The sequence below is a fragment of the Terrapene carolina genome, unplaced genomic scaffold, assembly GCF_002925995.2.
Source record: "Terrapene carolina triunguis isolate 2854851 unplaced genomic scaffold, T_m_triunguis-2.0 Scaffold102, whole genome shotgun sequence".
Taxonomy (NCBI): Eukaryota; Metazoa; Chordata; order Testudines; family Emydidae; genus Terrapene; species Terrapene triunguis.
This window is the reverse complement of record NW_020664453.1, coordinates 2,989,258-3,005,418: the sequence shown is the minus strand read 5'-3', so window position 1 is coordinate 3,005,418 and position 16,161 is coordinate 2,989,258. Positions and strand designations below refer to the sequence as shown.

Genomic DNA, 16,161 nt, shown 5'->3' with positions numbered 1-16,161 from the left:
GAGTTAGAAACATACAGGTTTGGTTTTTTTAAAAGAAAAACAGAGGATTGGTCTATACCTAAAACTTCGGTCAACCTAGCTGTGTCACTAAGGGCTGTGAAAACATTTGCGCCCATGCGATATAATTACATCAAACTAACCCCCTCTGTAGATGCAGATAGGTCCGCAGATTAATTCTTCCATCGATTTAGCTACCACCTCTCGTGGGGGTGGACACAGTAAAGGAACAGAAAAATCCCTTTGATTTCTGTCACAAATGCCTACATTACAGTGGCATAATTGCAGCTGGGCAACTCGTAGCATAACATACCACGAGAGTCTCACATAATCAGTCGACTCCAGCAAGGTTTGTAGTAAAATGGCAAGAACTGGTAACACGGCTTGTGACTTGCTGCACACGTGAGATTCCGCATTTGAGGCAAATGGCAAAGAAGAATGAGGACCCCAAGATTCATTGTTCACGAAGCAGGATCTCTTTTGATTGTCCCGATTATGTCCTGAAGTTAATTTTCAGGCTGGGATTTCCAAGAACCAGAGTTTGGCGCCTATTAGCCATTGAAACGCCATAGGATAGAGGCATTTAACGCCCTTTGGCGCACTAGCTCTCAGTGGTTAGGTCACGGTCCGGATCCCCGCAAGGGCTGTCAGTCACTGCGCACCCCCTGCCGGCTGCGGGGCCCGCATTACCCAGCAGGCCCCGGCATCCCCGACCGGCCCAGACAGGCTGCGAGCACTGCGCTGCTTTCGGCTAGACACGCCGATTGCCAGAGGTCCCCGCGGTGCGCAGGGCGGGCTCCACACCCCCAGGGCAGGGCACCAGCCCGAGCAGGGGCCCTGATGCGCGGGATCAGGCCAGGCCACGGTCCACCCGGCTCCCCCAGCATCTACCCCGCAGAACAGCCCGGGGCGACCGTGGCTCGGCCTAGGGGACCCACGGCCCCTTCTCCCCTCCCCCACCGGGGGCAAGGCCTGCGGCGGCTGCCCGACAGCGGGGCCTAGGACCCCCACACTGCCACAGGGAGGGGCCTGAGAACGGCACCGGGCGCGGCCCTCACCTGCCTGAGCAGCGCCTGCTGCTCCCCGCCGCCGCCTGCCCTCATAGTCCCTGCAGCGTGAGTCCCGCTGCCGCCGCCATTCAAAGCCGCCAGCGTTCAGGCCCCCGCTTCCTCCACCGGGGCTGTTCATCGCGCTGCCTGTTGGAGCCACCCATCAGGCGCTGCTAAGGCCAGCCCCCGCAGGGACCCCGCAACCGGAAGTGACGGCGGCAAGGGAGCTGAAACTACGGCGTCTGAATCGGGCAACGACCGATCCTGCGCAGTACGGGCACTGCACGTCCCGGGTCTCCCGGCGTGCCTCGCGCCAGGCGATCCCGAGTGTCCCCCTGCTACCGCGGGTCAGCAAACCGACTCCGGTCCCGCTGTGTACCCAGTGTGTGTGTGTATACACACACACCTCTCTCTCTCTCTCTCATTACTCACTCCTGCCCCTGGCCGTTACTACGTACTGCTCGTATGGCGAGGCACTTACAGGTGTCCTATGCTCTTTTCCACAGCTCACGGGGACACAAGAGGCTACGTTATGAAGAGAGTAATGGGCTGACCCTAAACCACCAGATCTGCTGGAAGGCATTGCACTTCTGTGGTTTTTTAAAAAAAAAACTTGTGAAGACAGAAGGAAGCTGAAAGAGGAACCACGGGGGCCGGCTGTTTAAAAAAACCGCACCTATACAACACTAACACTTCAGTAAAAGTGAAATCTCACCTTCACAGAGCACAGAAACTGACTTATGAACTCCCCTAATGAGATCTCATCCCATAATTGTCACAAACAGTAGGACAATGGCTTCAACATGCCAATTATAGTTAACTGTTATTTAAGCCCCAAGGTAATACCTCTCTCTTGTTAGGCAAGGTGGGTTTGACGCTTACGTGTTTCAGATGGACATTAAACATGATAATATGAACATCTTGTTGCATACATGATGTATCTGTCAAACATCCAGAACAAGGCGTTTGGGACAGATTTTACTCTCAGCCTATCATAAATCTAAAGCAACTTCAGTGAAATCAGCAGAGTTATTTTAAGGAATGGTAGCAGAGCCCAGACTTTAGGACCCAATTCCCTATGCACACACTTTTCTTAGAAGAAGCAGAGCATTACCTGGAAACATTTTATGTTTTTTCCCTTTACCTTGTTAAAAATCAAAACTAGTAAAGGAAATGGAGGACACCACAACACTTGCAATCAGTATGTTGTTTCTACCAAGATAGAGTAGGGAGGCTTCTTTTAACAAGATTTTTCTGTTCTGCACTGGTGCCTTATATTAACATTTAATGTACATTACACACCTATTGCTTTTTCTAACACACATCAACTTGCATTTTTGTGGTCTAATACATAAGCAGAGCCTTTTTCTGTTCAAGTGTGCACCAAACAACAGTATAAAGAGAAAGGAACACTTAAAGCCAAGGCCCCATATGGTCCATCGTACATCTAACCACAGATTATGGGCAAGGCATTTTTTTTTAATTTAAAGAGAAAAATCTGAACAATTCTGCACCTATTACTTTCGAATGATTTTATGAAAGTCCATTTTTTCCTCTGTACTTAATGGCTAATTCCAGTGCACATGTACATGAGGAAAGCTACTATCATTCTAGCAGTAGCTTACACGTAAAATACTGCAAATTTAAATCCAACAGCATTTAAGTTAAAGTTGTGAGGGTATCCGTTTACTGATTAGAAGAGGAAGTGTTTAGCCTGCAGTATGTGAATTATACAAGGAGTGGTGCAATTTATCTAGAACAATACTTAACACTTTGCCAACTTTAATATTAATCCTTCCTCGGACCACCTGCCTCATTTTATAAATGGGGAAAACAAAACAAAGACACAGACATTCTTGTAATGTGTATATATAGGAATAAGAAATCTTCCTTTGTCAAAGGCCACACTGACAGGAGGTGATGTTAGAACACAGAGATTCTTATCTCCTTAATGGGTCCTTAGTCAATTAACCCACACCGTTGCTGACAAAACATAATAAACCTACCATACATATAGGATTATTAGATTTTAAATAAGGCTGTCCAGCAATTAAAAAAAACTAATCCTGACTAATCACACTGTTAAACAATAATAGAATACTATTTATTTAAATATTTTTGGATGTTTTCTACATTTTCAAATATATTGATTTCAATTACAACACAGAATACAAAGTGTACAGTGCTCACTTTATATTTATTTTTGATTACAAATATATGCACTGTAAAAAAAATAGTATTTTTCAATTCACCTAATACAAGTACTGTAGTGCAATCCCTTTATCATGAAAGTTGAACTTACAAATGTAGAATTATTCAAAAATAAAATGTAAAACTTTAGAGCCTACATGTCCACTCAGTCCTACTTCAGCCAATCACTCAAACAAACAAGTTTGGTTACAATTTGCAAGAGATAATGCTGCCCGCTTCCTGTTTACAATGTCTCCTGAAAGCGAGAACAGGCATTCGCATGGCACTGTTGTAGCCAGCGTTGCAAGATATTTACATGCCAGATGCACTAAAGATTCATATGTTCCTTCATGCTTCAACCACCATTCCAGAGGACATGCGTCCATGCTGACAGGTTCTGCTCGATAACGATCCAAAGCAGAGCGGACTGACGCATGTTCATTTTCATCATCTGAGTCAGATGCCACCAGCAGAAGGTTGATTTTATTTTTTGGTGGTTCGGGTTCTGTAATTTCCACATCGGAGTGTTACTCTTTTAAGACTTCTGAAAGCACGTTCCACACCTTGTCCCTCTCAGATTTTGCACAGCACTTCAGATTCTTAAACCTTGAGTGGAGTTTTTAGAAATCTCACATTGGTACTTTCTTTGCGTTTTGTCAAATCTGCTATGAAAGTGTTCTTAAAATGAACATGTGCTGGGTCATCATCCGAGACTGCCATAACATGAAATATATGGCAGAATGTGGGTAAAACAGAATAGGAGATATACAATTCTCCCTCAAGGAGTTCAGTCACAAATTTAATTAACACATTTTTTTTAAATGACCATCAGCAGCATGGAAGCATGTCCTCTGGAATGGTGGCCGAAGCATGACGGGGCATACAAATGTTTAGCAGATCTGGCACGTAAATACCTTGCAACGCCAGCTACAAAAGTGCCATGCGAATGCCTATTCTCACTTTCAGGTGACATTGTAAATAAGAAGCAGGCAGCAATATCACCTGTAAATGTAAACAAACTTGTTTGTCTTAGCGAGTGGTTGAAGGAGTGGGACTAAGTGGACTTGCAGGCTCTAAAGTTTTACATTGTTTTGTTTTTGAGTTCAGTTATGTAAAAAAAAAAATCTACATTTGTAAATTACACTTTCACAATAAAGAGACTGCACTACAGCACCTGTATGAGGTGAATTGAAAAAATAATTTTTTTTATCATTTTTACAGTGAATATTTGTAATAAATAATATAAAGTGAGCACTGTACACTTTGTATTCTGTGTTGAAACAAATCAATATTTGAAAGTGTAGAAAAACATCAAAAAATATTTAAATAAATGGTATTCTAGTATTGTTTAAGTGCAATTAATTTTTTTAATTGCAATTAATTTTTTTGAGTTAATCATGTGAGTTATCTGCGATTAATCGACAGCCCTAATTTTAAATAACCTCTGGAGTTTGTTATAAGTGGAGCTGGTAGCATCACCTATAGTCAAGGTTGCCTGCCGATATCCATTTGTGTGTGTTGGCAGTTTGCTTATAACAGAGTTGAGTGAATAATGGATTTTTCAGGGTGGTAGCTGAACTGAAAAAAAAGTTTCAATCTGAAGCTGCGTTTTCATTTTTTTTTCCCTCAGCAACAACGGAAAATTTCATTCAGATTAACTTGAATTGACATTTTGGAAAGAAATGTCACTTCTACTCAACTTTTCAAAAGTTTCTCCATCCTCCCCCTCTTTTTTTTAAAATTCAGCCAAAAATAATTGCTGAATTCACAAATAAATTTGATTGCCCAGAAACTACAGTTTTTAGCACATTCACTATTTGCTGAACAAATCTGAGCTAGCTCTAGTTTATAACTTTGCCAAACAGTTTAGACTCAAGTTTCTCATGCTGAGTATGTGGGCCCCCCTCCCCTTTAAGTTTAAACACTTTAATGCCTTGGAGCAGGTACATGAAATTTGGCAGGGTGGTCTTGCTGGTGCCAGAAATATGCTTTTTGCAGTCCCTGTGAAAGTCCCCAAATTTGGCCAAGCTGTAAGCCTTCAAAAATCTGAGTGCCTAACCTGAGTTACCTAGTTCCAGATTTACTGAAGTGCTGAATGCTCATAATTGCAACTGAAGTCAAGAACAGTTTTGAACATATGAACTGCTATAAAAATAAGTACTCAGGAAAAAAAATAGAGCTTAGGTGTTTTAAATTAGGAACCTGAAGATAGGACACACTTGACAATTCTGGCTTATCTCTGCATCTGTAAAATAGGGACAATATTACCACTTAATCTCACAGAGGCATACAAGGCATTCCGTGGTATGTCTCTACTTCAGTCTGGAGGTATAAATTGCCATCTTGAGACATACGCATGCTAGCTTTCATCGAGCTGGTACACTACGAAGAGAAATACAGCCACGATGGCATGAGCAGCTACCCCTCCAAGATGATAGCCACCTGCAGGTGTGTCTAACTCCTCGTGCCACAGCAGCTACATTTTTATTTTTAGCATGGGTATATCGCCTCAAACCAGAGGTTTCACCTCTATCTCAAAAGGTAGCTATACCCACTATGGTGAGAGAACCCCCCAGGATGAAATTATTAATTTTATATTAAAAGGTAGGGCTTGGATAGTATGCATTAAATAATGCAATGTGAGGGATAAAAATAGTGAAAGTAACCATTTGCTGAGTTCACAGAATGAGGCGGGGGTCCTGTGCAAAATTGTCACTAATTACACAATCACGTACTATCAATTCATACACACAAGGGGGCCCAATAAAGGTTGCCTGGGAAACCTTCAGTCTGGCATTAAATGCTTGATGTGCAACCTTAAAATGGTCTTTTAAAACAAGTATATTTTTTAAAAGTGTGATTTATAACTAATTCAGCAAAATTCTCTCCTCCATCCTCATTTGTAATTTAGTCTTGTCAAATGAAGTGACCTGAAATATGTTTATCCCCAATAGATTGACAGAAGTGAAATTGTACAAGCTCTTTGGAAAAAAGATAATTAACAAACATCTCTCACCTGTGAAAGAACTAAAATTCAAAACCACCCTCTGGAGCATTTTTATTCTGAGACATACACTGCAATGAGTGCAAGGTATGCAGAAATTAAGAAAAAAAGAAAATCTCTGTACAAGGAATAAAATCAACAGTATTAGAAGTCTACTAGCATTCTGATGAGCATTTAGAGGTCCATGAGTCACGTAACTGCACTGGCTCTTCCTTCTTTTTCAGTTTTTGCAATTTCCATTTTCTTCAGTGAAAAAATATCTAAAATAAAAATTACTGTACAGATGGGGAACAAAGGCGTTGTAATCTGAAAAATAGAGAAGTAGCACCTATCAATATGAAAATTCTCCGCAGATAGATTAAAGTGTGTGCATGCATTTGTGTCTAAAAAGAATTCTACCGTAGCATTGCAGAATTCTATTAGTCACTTAGGATAAATTGCTTTTTGGAGGAACGTAAAATCTTCAGTTTATTCATTATCGATAATCTTGGTAAGTAAGGGCAATTAGATTGTGTCTGAGCTTTGTTAGGATTAACTGGCTACATTGAGAAGAAGTCTAAGAACAAGTGACTAATCAATAAGTACTAATAATGCTCTAATTTTCCTCACACCCACCCACCTTTGGTCTTCAGCCTTCTGTGGACCAGCTCCCATGCCTTCTAACCCTATTCTATATCCAAGTGTTGTTTGGCATCGGCAGTATCCCTGGCCATCAAGAAGCAAGAATTCACACCATCCCATACATAGAATTCAGTCCATATGCCTCAGATACTAAGAGAAACATGTTCAGAGAGATCATCGATCTACCTATATACAGGAGCTGGTGCTTTGAAAACTATCATGTAGAAGTTAGGGGAATATCTAACCTATCTTCTGATTTGAATATTAATGAAACAAAGGTACAATTTATAATCCCTTTTTTTTTTTTTTTTTTAAAGAATTTGGTTTGCACAATATGTATTTAACTTTTAATAACCTCTATTAGCCCTTCAGTAAGTACATAGTTTTAAGTGGGGGGAAAACTCTTAGCAGAGATAAATATTTATTAAGTAGAATTTTGTTTTGGTAATATTTGTTTATGGAGGATAAACTTCAAGAAAAGGTAAAGCATCTAAGGAAAAGTTATTTTAATAGCCATAATACAACATTTGATCTTAGGGAAATGATAGAATACTGAATGGTATACATGTACAGATCAGCACAACATTTCTAAGACCCCCCCCCCCACAGACTCTTTCCAACTTACTTGCAGTGACACAAGTTCAGCAAAAATGGCCCCAGACATTTGTCTTCCTAATATTGGCAAGATTTTTGAAAAGGTGACTAGAGCTGAAAATTTAGATTTAATTCTTACCTTATTTACTGAGTCTTTGTTGCTACTATTGTTCCATTTTGAGCAGCTGCAGTAGGTATAAGAACATTCAGGTCAGGAGCATCAAAAAAGTATGCCTACATTATTAGATGGGAGTGAGAGTGAGTTAGAAACAAGACACAACTTCACCTTGACATGTTCATTTTCACAAGTTATATTTTATGGAGGTACAGTTTTAGCATTTAGGCAAATTTTAGCTCTTTTCAAAAAGTCACATTGTTAATTCAAAGAGTTTTTGTGGAAGGAGCTTGATGTCAGTTTATTTGGTTGCTTGTTATTTTACTGTTGGAGAAGAAAACAAAAATACCCACCACACAGAGACCCCATTGAACTTCCACTGGAGACTGCTGGTGAAATCCTGGCCCCTCTGAAGTCGATAGCAGAACTCCTATTGACTTCATTGGAGCTAGGATTATGACCTCCATACGCTATAATTTGCATTGTACTGAATTTATGTACTTCCGAAGGCTAAAGGGTTTAAATGGACCTTCTTGGGTTTGAACCTGTGGTGCAAAGAATCAAGCTATTTCAAACCTGAAGCTTGGATGATGCCTCCCCAGCTTTGTACAAAAGGGAAAAAAAGTAGAAGTAGTTTATGTTCTCTTAGTTACACTTAGCACTAGATTTTCCTGTTTTTCTACTGAGATAGCAAGTTTGTGTCTTAGCATTGTAATTTCTAATTATGTGTAAGTAGTATGTACAAAACACTATATACTGAACATTTGATAAGCTTTAAAAGAATAATCTTTATACTTACCTGAATGAGATGTTAAATGCAGATGATACAGATTAATGCTTTAAAAGGTTGCTGTCATAAATGCAAGGTATACTTAAGACGGCTATCTGAGGAACAATTTATGCTAAAAATGTAACCATCATTGCTACTTTTAGTGTAGAAACACTCGGGGAGAGATCTACAAAAAATCTTTGTGCTATGTTTGAATATTCATGCCTGCCACATGTATTGAGATTTTTTCAGAACAGCATCCTTATGTTTATGCTTTGCAATTATCAAGAGATCTGCTTAAACAAAAAGCTCCACAAACCCCCTTGATTTTAATACAAAACTATTATTGATTTAACTCAAATAATATATAATCTTAGACGCTAAGAAAGAACATTATCATACCAAACAACCAATAGCAAGCAGGGCATGAAGAAGTACAACAGTCACCATAGTAGCCAGTGCAATCCTTCGGTTATCGTCTCTAACAGCAGGCCAAAATGTCATTACTAAAACTGACCCCGAAAGGCACAGAGCAAACATTACCAAGATCCATCGTACAGCTTTTTGTGGAATAATCCACAAAATCTGTTTAAAAAGAAAGAGAGAGAGAGAGAGAGAGAGAAGGCCTTATTAAATATCAAGATACATTTATTTAAGTCACTGTTTATAGCAGCATTACAGCTCCATAGATCACATCCATCCATCAGGACTGTTAGCAAGTACTATTCATGCTTCATTTGGCACCAAAACATAAAGGTTTCTATCACCCCAAGCTAAGAGGAGACTCCATTAGCTGTATCAGTACCAAGGCTTACTAGCTGGAACCAATGAAATAATTGTACTAAATAAGAACAACTAAAGCTTACAGTGAGAGCACTTTAAAAAGAGTTCCACTGGTTTGAAAGAATTTACCAGTCCCTGAGATATTCTCTAAAATGAAGAATTCTAGTGTAGGTGGTAAAATCTGTTGACATATTTTAGGGTGCCAACTCTATGTCCTGTAGGCTGCAGCCATTGAAGGAAAACATCACAGATGAGAAGGTCTAATATTCCATCTAACAGGTCTAATATTCCATCTAATTTATGTGGCATAAATACACAATAGGCAGCCTGTTACATAAATTTAAGGAGTTAGAGTACTCATGTCTCACAGGATACACATATGAATGTCACGTACTTTCCAGCCAATCTTTTCATTGGGAGGTAAAAAACATACACCAGCCAACACATCCATGTACATTTTCTAGTCAGACAACATTTAATAAAAACTCCTGAGATTTTCATAATACATTTGATGATGCTCTTTAGGCCATACTTACAGCTGTTGGAATATAAATAAAGAGTGAATAGCCATAGACACACACTATCTCAAGAAACGAGTAGGAGACTATATTCATAACTTTGCTATTTCTCCACATAAGGAATCCCCAGAGAGCCAGAGGAACCAGCCAAGCATAAGCATAGATAGCGGTTGCAGCTATGGACACTGTAAAGAGACATTAAAGAGATTTAGTAATACTAAACACCATCATTAATTTAATTTTTTGCTTCTAATTGAAGAGCTAACATTACAAAAAAAAGAAATGCTACTAGGAACAACTAAGCTTACTTTAAGGAACAATGGCAACTTTTGCATTTATGTCCTTTTTAAAAAAAAAAAAAAAAAGCCTACCACTACTATAAATTAATACTTAAGCTTATAGGGGAAAGGTTATTTTTCTGTTTTCAGTGTTTTTACTTTGACTATATAAAAATGACATCAGTTTCAGTATTTTCTGTGGGTATTCAATTTGCCATTTGTGTGGAACAGTGGAAAGAAAAACCCACTTAAAAAAAAAATACAAAAAGAATACTAAGAACCACTAAAACTGGGAGGAGAGCTCAGGAGGTATAACATCTGAAGCTATTTTTAACTCATTTATTTTAAATTGACAGTATTCCTTTAAATATGTCATGCATTTAAAAACAAGTGTTCTTTTATAGGTATTGCATTCTCTTTCACAATATAAAGGACAGCCAAAGGGCAGGCAATTGCTTCCCCACTCTCTAACTTCATTAGAGCAACACATAATGGTTAAGCTTCCTTTACTGATTTTGTATCCCAGCATGAAGTAGGAACTTCAAGCCCTTTGTTAAGTGGACTGAGTGATTATTACTGTATGATCTGCTGAAATTCTATTTAACTTCTTACATGAACACTATCAAGAGATGTCTATTCAACTACAACTTTAATTATTTTTGCATCTGTCTGGAAGTGGAAAGAGACAGTTATTAAAAAGTTATGACAAAGCAAAGCTATGACTTCTACATACAGATTTATTTGTTTAAAAGAAAAACCTAAGTTATAAAAAAGAGATAAGGAAACAAGAATGAGAACTACTTACACACCTTTTCTGAACTCAGGCACATACTGGTATGCAGGTTTACCCAGATGGATGAAGAAATTTGAAAGATTACCACTAATAGCAATGGCAAAGACTAATGTGGCACATATCCAAAAAGGACCTTAAATGGAAACAAATCAATTTAACAAGATAGTTCTCCTGTGCCCCACCCTTGTACTAATTTTAACAAAAGAATGAACTTCAATAATGTAGCAATTAAATAATATTAATGTTACAATTGGTACACACCATAAAGATCTGGATTGCTGCGGATATATAGTCTTACAAAGTTTTTTCCTGGTATTGGGAAAACCGAGCCTTTTATTCTGTCTAGGACCTAGGAAAAAAATACCATCATGTTACTGAAAACAAGAAAATGCACTATGAAATAACTATAAAGCATCTATAAATATTAGTCTACAGTTAAAACTGTTAAACCGCTATAATTCCCTTTGTGTGAAGTAAGATATTAGATAATGTTTTCACCCCGATTATTAAGAACAATTACCAACCTGGTATGTATCCACATCAAAGAAAGTCTGGTAGTATTCAAATGTCCAGAAGGGGGCACTTTTCTTCTGTCCTGCAAGTAACTTGAAGATAGGAAAGATAATTCAATTGTAATAATTTCTATCATCCATTTTACTTAGTAAGTCATTTAAAGCCCAATAATATTACTTACACCATAGCTAGAATAATGGGAAGTAAGAGAATTATTTCTCTCTTTCTCTGGTGTTTGTTAACCGCAGAAGATATTTTCTATGGGGTTGCATATTCTAGATGTGCAAATAGTTTATGATTCCTACCTCCTTTTTGGTGAGGAGGTTTACAAGTAATATAACTTCCATTAATAATTAAATGTCTTGTTCAACTAGCCTTTCAAGTCTAAAAGCCTCAACCCCACCACCTATACTGTATTACCACTAAGTCTCTTGAAGTCAACTACATCTGAGCTTCTTCCAGTCTCCACCTTATAATAGGTGTAAGTGTGAATTAAAGTATGCACTTCCATCAGTACTGACAGGGCCAGCAAGGAAGTTCCCTGTTCCTTCCTGATAAAAATGTTGACTGTTGTAAAGGGTATTTAGATACATCATGTTGATGGGGGCATTATAAATGTGTTATTATTACCTCAGTTTTATCTGAGTCATCAGTCCCCAGTAACTCGTCATCCTCCTCTCTCCTAGAGTCTTGCAGAAGGCCATACTGATTCTTGGGGTTTTCACTAGGCTCATCAATACTTATTGTGGTGGCATCTGGGTTTCCTGCCAGCAAGTTAGCTGCATCATCAAATTCTGAAAATAAGCACATTACAAAAAAGGTGGTATTTTCAAGAATTAAAAAAAAAAAAAAGCTTCATTTTAAGACTGATATCTCATCAATCCTTAGGCCTTGTCTACACTAAAGTTTTGTTGATGCAAGTTACACAAACAATCCAAAACCACTATAACTATGTTGCTTGTGTATGTTCACACAATGCTCCTTCTGTCAGTGGAGCGCATCCCCAGTTGATGCTCTAGCACCGACAGAGAGAGCAGTACACTGTGGGTAGCTATCCCACTGTGCTATTCGCTACCTTCTGCAGCTAGGAGTTGTGGGAAGGCGGAGTGGATCGCAGTGCATCATGGGTATGGGCTCAACATCCCATGATGCAGTTTTTTCTGTCCCATCATTCCATGGGCTTACGATTGCGTTTCACACCATTTTTCAACAGCCCCTGCAGCATAATTAGGGACTTCAACATCTCCGTTTGCTCCTCCTCCTTCACTTTTATCATCCGCTCCTTGCCCATTAAAATTTGCTCCTGGCTCTCCTTCCTGTCCTGGGTATTAGATAATTTTCATTTACTGTCTCTCTCCACGGCCTGTGTTCTTGTTTTTTGCTAAGGATTGGAGCACCTCTCGAAACATGTCCTCCTGGCTCCTCCTCACCCACACCGTCAGTGTGTAGGGGGTTTCCCTGAAGGCCAATCTACAGAAGCACAAGAAACAATAAACAGAAGCATGATTGTTAGTGTATTCACAGCATCGAATCATGACAGCATCAAATTATGATAGTAAAATACACCTTTTAAAATATGAAATAATCTCTCACTGTCCCTTGGCCAGAACATAGCTAAGGGAACACCCTAAACATGGTGAGTCAGCCGGGGGCAAGGGGGAAAGTGGGGACTAAAGATAGGGCAAAGGATCTAGGTGATTTTTAAAGGGGCTCCCTGCAAACGACTAGGGACAAAATTGTAAATTCTGCCACCATTTTCTACAGGAGGGGGGGTCACTGAAACCGATATCTCACTCCTGACCGTAAGCAAGAATGCAAGGGTACATCTCCTGCAGGCATGCAGCTTCAGACCTGGTCCCTATGTTGGTTGCCTGTTTGCCACTTTGGTCCCTAAACAAGTCATTGCCGATTAGTGTGAAAAAGTTTCCTACAATGGGGGAAGGAATAAAGCAGCTCTGCCAAGGAACCTTCAGCAGAGGATTGGCGAGTACCTCCAGGAAAGTTTCCTAGAGATCTCTCTGGAGGATTCTTGTGAAATCTTGATGTGGATTAACATACTGATCTGCCCTACTGAGTAGCTGCAAAGGGGAATGTGAAGCACACGTAGACACAGCTAGTTGTGTATATTTCTATCCCTTAACTCATTTCTAGCATATAACAAAGCAAAGGACAGCTATACCTCATATAGCCAAGCAGCATCAACTCAAAAAGATCACTTACCAGAGCTCCCCTCTCCTGCATCATGTGTGCCAGAGATGGAGTGCTGGGACTGGCTCGAACCCTCCTGGGTCAAGAAGAGGTCCTGGCTTGCTACAGTACAGGACAACTCTGTTGCCTGTCCCATCTCATCCTCCAGCTCAACCTCCTCGTCCACCACTTCATTCTCAGGGTTGAATCCATTGTCTGCTGTCTCCAGGCCCCCCAAAGTATCCACGGGGCTCTTGGAGGTGGGATCGCCGCCGAGGATGGCATCCAGCCCCCTATAGAAGCAGGTCTTCAGTGCAGCATCTGAGCAACGGTTTGATTCCCTTGCCTTTTGGTACGTCTGCCTGAGCTCCTTTATCTTTGCATGGCACTGATGTGTGTCCCGTTCGTAGTCCTTATCCAACATGCCACAAAGTTCCTATGGCTGGAGTGGAGCTGGGACTGCACAGCCTCCTCTCCCCACAGTGCCAGCAGATCCAACAACCCAAGTATGCTCCAAGCGGGAAAGCGTTTGCTGCATGGCGCCACCATGGTCAGCTGCGATTATGCGATGTGAGCTCTCCATGCCAAGCAAACAGGAAGTGGAATTTCAAAAATTCCCAGGCCTTTAAAGGGGGAGAGGCAGATACCTGGGTACCGGGCAGCGGAGTTTGAACTGCTGACCAGAGCGGTCAGGATAGGCATTGTGGGACACCTCCCGGAGGCCATTTACAGTGACATAACCAAGTGCAGTGGCTACACTGACACTTTTATCGTTAAAACTTTTCTGGCTCAGGGGTGTGAAAAAACATACCCTCCCCCCGAACGACAAAAGTTTTAACGATGAAAAGCACTGGTGTGGACAGCGCTTCGTCGGTGGGAGCCATGCTCCTGGCGACGAAGCTACCACCCCTCGTTGGAGATGGTTTTATTTTGCCACCGGGAGAGCTCTCTCCCAGCGATAAAGAGCGGCTACACAGCGCACCTTACAACAGCGTGGCTGCAGTGGCACAGCCGCACCATTGTAAGATGCACAGTGCAGACATAAACTTTGTCAATACACCTTTGTTGCAAAAAGCTCTACACCTCTCGCTGGGGCGGTTTTATTTTGTTGACAAAGCAGGAGAGTTTTGTGGGTGGAAGGAGCACTGTAGAGTATAAACCTCCACTGTTTTGTCGATGAAAACTGACTTTTGTCGACAAAACTCTGTAGTGTAGACAAGGCCTTAGGCTCCATGTTACTAGCGTAGGCACACCCAGGGTGAATTGTTTCCTAAAGCCTCAACTAGCTCAGATTAAGCTGGGTGCTCGTTCAGTTAATGGAGTGCTGTGCCTTCTCTCCAACTAGTCTGCCTTCTGTGTGCGCTAAAGATATATCACAGACTTAGGTCCCCATCCTTCAGTCAGAGTCACTGGACAGACCTTTATATCCACAAGCAGTCAAGTGGGGCCCTACACTGGTGCAGGCAGCTGCCCATGCAGAACAGATTTATGATTAGACAGCCTTAGCCCTCAAAGATAGTTATTTCTAAATTAGATATCTTTAAAAATAAGTTTGACACTATATCCATTTCAAGGTCTGATCCTATGTACTGGTGAGAATGTTCTCATCTCTGCACCCAGTGGGCCAGTTCTGCTCAGCTTAAGCTCCGAATTTACACGAGTGTAACCAGTGTTTTCAGTCAAGATAGAAATAACATTTAATCACCTAAGTACTTTGAGATGCTCATCTAAAAAGATGCTATGCAAGAGTGAAATAGTTAAAGACATTATTTGTGTAAACTTGCGTTACTTAAACTCACATTCACAGGGAACCAAAGCAAAGGCTGCAACCACTTAACAAGAATCAATTACTGTCACTTATTCATTTTCCTTAACATGAAAGTTTTGGCCCAATTAACAAGTGTAATTTGACAATTTACCTTGAAACTTTAAATCATCCACAGTCGCCATTCATTCGCTAGGCTCTAGAACGAGTATTCAGAACTTTAAAATATCTGAATAGCAGATCAAAAGTTAAACATCTAAAATGAAAAATAAGTGACTGAAAATATTTTTAAAATGCAGTTTTTCTCTCAATACATTGACGAAACAGGTATTTGTAGCTTCCCCCTCTCTTCAGCATGAATAGTATAGTTAAGATATTAAGATTTCCTGCAAAAACATAGAAGTTTAGATATTATGATCTCATTATACTCAAGCATATAAGGAGATGTAAAACTACAGTTCTGATGTTTGTGGTAATTAAAATCTGATACCACAGAGTAAGGGCTTATCCCTAACATCCTGTCCAAACACCACTTTGGCTAGCTACATTTTCCTTTCTTTTCCTCCTACCGTAGTTAATATTAACGTGATAGTCTTCATTTCTTGTCCTAACCTATTGTACAATGTTCCTGTCCTGTGCACAGTTAGAGAGTTAGTTTCACCCCAGAAAAGGTGTATTTCCATGGTGGGCACATATACTTCAGCCACCTCATAAGAGTGTTACAGGGTGCAATTCATTTCTGAAGACATATGAAGATCTTTAACTAAGAAATATGGCAATGATTGAACAGGTTAAGGGGGACATTCATGGGGCAGTTTCCATCCTTTCCAAAAGTCCCTGCACCTTGCCCTAAGCCACAGGCAGCAGCCAGCGCTGCAGGGACAGACAGGCAGCTCCCACGGGAGGGTCGGGACTTGTCCTCTTCCCTCACGGGCTAGTCACACACGGGTGACGTATTGTCCGTTCAGTTGATGTCAGGTGGGGG

At 40.5% G+C, this 16,161-nt stretch overlaps 2 protein-coding genes across 2 annotated transcripts in view; both read right to left on the bottom strand.

Annotated features, from left to right (window-relative positions):
- NDC1 (NDC1 transmembrane nucleoporin) overlaps positions 1-1,152 on the bottom strand; it is a 30,762-nt gene extending 29,610 nt beyond the window's left edge. The window contains exon 1 of the mRNA XM_026651757.1: positions 1,056-1,152. Within this exon, the coding sequence (XP_026507542.1) occupies positions 1,056-1,100 (45 nt within the window). The 5' untranslated portion in view covers positions 1,101-1,152. The remainder of the gene's footprint in view (positions 1-1,055) is intronic.
- A 5,112-nt stretch (positions 1,153-6,264) lies between these two features.
- Positions 6,265-16,155, bottom strand: YIPF1 (Yip1 domain family member 1). Its single transcript, XM_024219668.3, has 9 exons — positions 15,331-16,155; positions 11,855-12,018; positions 11,236-11,316; positions 10,973-11,060; positions 10,728-10,844; positions 9,659-9,825; positions 8,742-8,924; positions 7,595-7,689; positions 6,265-6,546 (listed from the first exon to the last, which is right to left on the bottom strand). The coding sequence occupies exons 1-8, from the start codon at positions 15,359-15,361 to the stop codon at positions 7,600-7,602; spliced, it is 921 nt and encodes a 306-aa protein (XP_024075436.1). The 5' UTR covers positions 15,362-16,155; the 3' UTR covers positions 6,265-6,546; positions 7,595-7,599.
- Between the last annotated feature and the right edge of the window lie 6 nt (positions 16,156-16,161).